At 38.5% G+C, this 6,376-nt stretch overlaps 1 protein-coding gene across 1 annotated transcript; it reads left to right on the top strand.

The window, feature by feature from the left end:
• Positions 1 to 836: 836 nt before the first annotated feature.
• Positions 837 to 4,977, top strand: LOC144452145 (uncharacterized). Its single transcript, XM_078143181.1, has 2 exons — positions 837 to 1,060; positions 1,388 to 4,977. The coding sequence occupies exon 2, from the start codon at positions 1,460 to 1,462 to the stop codon at positions 1,877 to 1,879; it is 420 nt and encodes a 139-aa protein (XP_077999307.1). The 5' UTR covers positions 837 to 1,060; positions 1,388 to 1,459; the 3' UTR covers positions 1,880 to 4,977.
• The last annotated feature ends 1,399 nt before the right edge of the window (positions 4,978 to 6,376 follow it).

Below are 6,376 nucleotides of genomic sequence, written 5' to 3'. Positions count from 1 at the left end.
TGCAGACTCCAGATAAACATGTAACCGAGTATCGACTACATTAATCAGAATCCATATTTTTTTCAGACTGATACATGCCATCACATTCCATAAGAGTTCATCATATCATCATTTTTTTATTAATTCGTACGGCTGTCATAAACGGTTAACTGATCGACGCCCGTGCCGTCTCTCGGCCATCAAAACAAGCACTCGGGTTCATCTTGCATCCGTACAACCTTTTCCCCGAGGTGCAAGAAATTGCCCGCGGGGGAGTATTTTAAAATGCATTTATACGGGGACTTGAAGCTTGCATCTCCAAAAATACATTGGAAGCGCCGTAAAAGTGTGTTGTGTGAGGAGAATATATAATATACCGCCAAAAAACAAAACACTGGCACCTGAACAGATCGTTTCGCTATTCCGTGAGTGTCTCGTCGATTCTCGGGCGAGATCTCATTTATAGTGAAAAGTGACATTCTTGATCCCCCAGCCAATCAAAGCCTCCGCAGCCATGGTAACGCCTACCCTCTGCTGTTCCTTGTACGCACCGCTACATATGTGCCGGTAACCCGTGAATGAGAAATGCAGTGTGACTGTACTGACAGCTCGGTACATGTCCCTTGCTAAGAGGTGACGACGGTGAGCGAAAGGGAGGAGCCTCGATTGTTTTTTGCATTTATAACCATTACGTCATTGTTAACACATCGACCAATCGAAAGTGGGAATACATCGGTTGGATTTTACGTGACAATACAATACGGCTGGTTGATCGACTCTCTCAAGTACTCGTATATAGTAAATATATGTTCACTATATGTTACATTCTCATAATAGTTCGCGCTCAGTAGTGAATCTATCTACCGTCGGTAAAGGCCGCGGCTACGTAAGGTGGTCGTGGTGGTGGTGTGAAGACAACGAAGGGTCCGCTGTTTGCGATACCGAAGACGCGTACACGTCCGCTGCATCAGTGAATGAGGAGCCGTGGTTGTAGTAGTCATGTAGCAAGTCACGGCGCAGCAATATACTAGAAGTACTACAAGGTTATAATTGCGAACCGGTTTGTTTATTCCACATTAAGGTGAGTTGTACGTTGCATTTACTATCATATCTGTAAATGATGTTATACACTGAATGTAGACAAGGTGATGACGTGAAAATATCCACAGCTGTCTGTCTGACTTTTGCAGCTGAGATATCATTCAATTCCACACTCTTGTAAAATATATATTATAGTGATCCGAAATTAATATTTCCCTTTTTTGTGTGCTATCATGTTTGATGCCCCTGGGGTCTAACTTTGCTTCTAACTCAATGGCATAGCTCCAAGTAGATGTTAGTTAAGATTATTGTAATTACTCGATGTATTAAATATTGAGCTCAGATCTTGGTGTGTGTTTTGTTGCAGATCTCATACCCTCAACGACTCACTGACAGTTTTTGTGGGGCCTCTTTTTTTTCTATCACGGCATTCCATAGCATGGTGCAGATGTATTACTACGAGAATCGCGGTGGCTGTTGCCGAAAACTTATCACCAAGATCGGTTGTCCGACACGAATTTTACTCTACCCTTATGAGGGATGGGCGGCGTCTGCGATGCACGTGTATTGGACTTTGAAGACAAAATGGTGGAGTCGCTCCCGATGTAAGATCATTGAGGTCTGTGCTGGTAAAAAACGGTCAACGAAGGCAAGGATTTACGACGACGGAAACGGACTTATGTTTATCACTGGGCACTTCAAAAATAGCAAAATGCCCGACTTCGAGCTTGTACTTACGTCGCATGTTACGAAACAAGATTTCCAGGAAGGTTATCTATTGACGGGAACGTTAGAGAGGGGAAACAAGCGTTCGGGTGAAATGCAGCTGACCCATTTCGCAATGATTCAGAGAAAATAGACATTCAGACTAGCTGTCATCAATTTCAGTATGAAACAGACTAGACAGCCACTATGTCAATTTCACGACTCGTGTAAACTCACATTCTCCACGTAGCGGCCACCCCCAGACTATTAAAAACGATACAAGTCATACAAACCTACATCGTTCGCTTTATTTGGGCAAACTGAACTCAATACAATAATTATTTACTTCAGAATAAGACCGTTTTATATTGTAAATTATTGAAATATCGGTATATTTTGTACAGCGATTGCAATTATTTTGCCAAAATGATAAACATGGGCGTTTTCAAAACGCACGACTGATGTCATTCACAAGAGTACATGTAAAGGTATTTTGTAGACGAGTCTGTACCGTTGATGGTGTACATTTCACTCGTCTGACCTATTTATTTTCATGGACATTTTTATAGAGAAATATACCATACACGGTCAATTAATTAGCATTCTCCTGGAATAGAATAAACGATACATATACGATCGGCCCGTAGAGACCACTATGGGATAATCTGCTTTTCTAAACTGCGGGAATATCACCGTGTTCTCAGACAGGACTGGTGAAATGTCAGTGAACTATAAATAGAACATTACGTCATTCTTAGTGATGTATTACAGAGATGTCGATTTCCTGACGGAGTCAATGCATCTTTCATATACAATTCTTTACGTGTACATGTGTATTGATGAATTTCTTTAAAGTGTACAGCTTCGTCAAAGCATTGCACGGTTATTGTGGTCACTGACATAAAATGTCATTTTTTTTATAGATTGCCACGAACGTTATGTCTTTCAATTAAAATAATAGCAACACACGAAAAGTCAATATCCGAAACAGTTATAGTAATTAGAGTCTTGCAAAAAACGAATTCGATTTTTTTTTGTCCAGTATATGGAGTCAGAATATGAGATATGTGATTACGTTATCGGGGTAGGCTTTCAATTGTTTATATTATGTTCTGGCGAAAATGTAATTAGGATTTTGTTTGAGATAATGCCCAGTGGTTTCTTCGATCCGACTGCCACCGCAATTATCTTGGTAATTTAGGCGGGAAGCGATTACTCCATCACCCGATAGTGTCCGAAGTTAGGCATATTTCCTGTGAGTGGACGGCATGACGTTTGCTTTCATTATGCACGTTTGTAATTTGGACTGACGAGACACCCAGACGTTCATCCAAGCATATCCAGCGTAATGTCCTCAGGAACAGAAGTCAGTTATTAGATGTTTCGGGAAATGACTATCTGAATTACCTGGATTGATTTCGAGCTCACGTTGCTGCAGTTCGTTATAAATATACGTGCGCAGCATCAACGGAGACCAGATTGATGGAAATAAAATGTCAGATTTTCGAAATTATTTTCCGCAATCAGCAATCACAATCTTAAATTTGTTATTATTATGTAAAGATTTATCGTTGAAAGTAACCTTGGTGACTGTTTCGTGTTCATGAATTCCGTCTCTCACAGTGATTCATTAGGATACGAATTTACTATCAATCAATCACGTAACCACTGGAAAAAATATAGGGAACTAGAACTGCGATACTTTGCTTGATTGCGAAAATATTTTACCATGATTACGGTAGTATGTCGAAACAACGCCACTGACGCAAAAAGAATATCTCGTACCATAAAATAGATTGGGAAGGTAATCTGTGTTGCACGTGTTAATGTTGACCAATTCCCACCTTTCGATCATTACTTAATACCCTTCGGCTGAGAACGTACCTACGATGCACTTACTTTACGAAGGTGCCGTAAACAGGAAACCCATCGTCGTAAAACCATATACCTTTTTGCGGCAACGGTACAAACACATGCTAAGGGTTGCGAGAATTTGGAAATTGTGTGCAACAGTACCTTTTTATCTGAAATTATAAATTGTAACTTAACCCCTATTTACATACACTAAATATATTTATTCAATTTGAAATGAATTTGGAATTTTACATTCCAGATTGTGAATGTGAAAAAAATTGCCGAATTAACATTCTGAAATATGTGACCATGAAATAAGACGTTACAGCCGACATACAGTCAAATCTGAGTAACGGTTTGGTGACGATTTGTATACATAATAGGGTATAGCTGTTGAGTCCTTGGTTTGCTCTGACAATATACAATGAAGGGTGCACTGCTTCCTTTAGTGTGTTTACGTTTTTCTGGTGTTTTTCGCGTCATAGCATTTCAAGAAGTACTAAAGTGTTAAACATGAAGGTCAGAATCCCTTCAGCTTCAAGAAGAACTCTTTGTTCGACAGAAGGTGTTTTTCACATCCTACGAAATCACTCCATGGAAGTGTCGTCTCCGCGACATGCATCCCGTTATCAGGTATGACATTCTAGTCGTCATGGCTACCCGAGACGTTATCGCGAGCTAACACGAGCTTGAGTTTCCGCCATCTGTACCTTCGGGGTAGGACACAAAAGTTGAAAGCTTGTGATTTCATGGATTACAAATTTTTGCTTCCGTCTCAGCATAATATTTCAGAGAGTATCGTTAACAATTTAATTTCTGTATTTATTTTTTTTCATTTTTTTGCAATTTTCTTTGAATTACTAGTTGTTGTTATTGTTGTTTATGTTTACATTGTTTTGCTTGGCTTTTCAAGGCTTTGAAACTTACTACAAATCGCAACGACTTGGAGGGATGTTATAAATAGCACTAAGATCTTGAATGTTATTTCCATTTTGAAACGCTAACGGACGTAGCTTTACGCATGACTGTACAGGTTGTCCCCTTATTCATTACAAATGTAATCAGTGTTCTAGGAACGATTTTATTTTTACTTTATTGTAATTTGTCACCAATTTTAAGACTCTTTTGCATTAATTTGGGTCGAAATTGGTTTATTTAATGAAAATATAAATTATTCTGATCTTGTTGAGAGTTATTTCTTGTACTGTATAAAATTGGAAAGGAGAGAGATTGTTATATATATATTTGATACATTTTGCAAGAATTTCAAGCTACATTTTAATTTTTTGAACATTTTTTGGTAGGTCACTGGCCTCTCTCCACCGTAATGTGATCGTCTTAGTTCGCCTCGATTAATATTCAATAATTTTGATTTGCAATAAATAAAAAACTAGTGTATGATGATGATGTGATATGCCTCGTTTATTCAATTTTCTTCTCTTTTTTAAGTAAACTGAAAACAACTAAGAAAAAATAGTGGTCGTTACATGCTTAGCGGTTCATCAACCTTGACCGTGTTGTGAACTTGAAGCGAGGACACACACTTTCTTTATGCTTTCCTGCTTGAACAGAACGTAGTTAATCGTGCGTGCCTCCCGCACATTTTCCCGGCCCGTGTCAGCCCAACTACGGCTTACGTGACCGAGGTGTTTCCCGCGAGTAAAATATGCCTTCTTTGAGTTAACGGAATAAGCAGCGAAGTAGAGCGCAACTAAAACCCTTCTGTCCCATGATATTACGCATTTACATCCACTGTACGTGTACTGAGTTACCAAAACACAACCCGTAATACACGATATTTGTCCAAAAAAAACGATGACACACCCATACACGCCTTCCAATATTTCAAAGCTGGTTCGAATTATGCACAATTTATCGGTCTAATTTTTTCTACATACTAGTAATCATATAATTAGATTAACCTTGAATAAAATAACCTCTTACTCTAAGAGACAAATGAAATATCCTTCTCTAAATTCACAAAATCAATGGCAAAATGCTGTGACTTACAAAAGAGTATTGAGTTTTAGGGATTAAATGCAGACAACCTTTTGACTGAGAACACATTATATTTTTGCAAAATTAATGATGTCGTCAAAAAAATTTCCTACAAAAATCGATGACGAAACAGACATATTTCGTATATATACATTGTATAACTAGATGTCATTCCCCAATATTTTTATTCCTTCAGCCAAGGAAATCACGAGTGACCTAAGGGGGCTTTTATCACTACGAGTCGCTAGACGAGCAATTTTGAACGTTTTGGCTCATATTTCGAACACAGCAGAACCAGTGACGTAGACACGCGTTGTCGTGACATAGACGCGCATTGTCGTTACGTATAACGTAGAAAACGACCAGAGTATATATTTCATATTTTTTTGTTCAACTTGGCTCACGCATGGTATAATAGAAGCCATTTAGATTATAAGTTGTCTGGCTCAACTCTTTCTTATATTGCTACATTTTGTCTACTGGCTCACATTAACTCTGAACTGCTTCTACACTGTGATTTCATGGTCAGGCTCGACGAAATCGTGCTAACTGCTACAATGTATCATCTATGTAAAGAGAGACAAAAAATACTAAAAATTGCCACATTTTATCAACTGGCTTGGCAAAAGCATACACGCAATTGTTACATTTTAATCTTTCAATGGCGCCGATCACTTTAAGATAGTTAATGCAAAGAAAATGTAACAATGTTTGTGACAATTTTGTCAAACGAGACAATAAAATGTAGCAATGTTAGACGAACGTTTTTTGTCGAGTCAGACGACGACGTTCTTTATCA

The sequence above is a fragment of the Glandiceps talaboti genome, chromosome 22, assembly GCF_964340395.1.
Source record: "Glandiceps talaboti chromosome 22, keGlaTala1.1, whole genome shotgun sequence".
Classification (NCBI taxonomy): domain Eukaryota; kingdom Metazoa; phylum Hemichordata; class Enteropneusta; family Spengelidae; genus Glandiceps; species Glandiceps talaboti.
The sequence above is the reverse complement of the archived record's forward strand: the minus strand, read 5'-3'. Positions and strand labels throughout refer to the sequence as shown.

What these genes read in the sequence shown, in the direction of transcription:
- LOC144452145 (XM_078143181.1), top strand. Translation starts at nt 1,460, where the DNA reads ATGGTGCAGATGTATTACTACGAGAATCGCGGTGGCTGTTGCCGAAAA.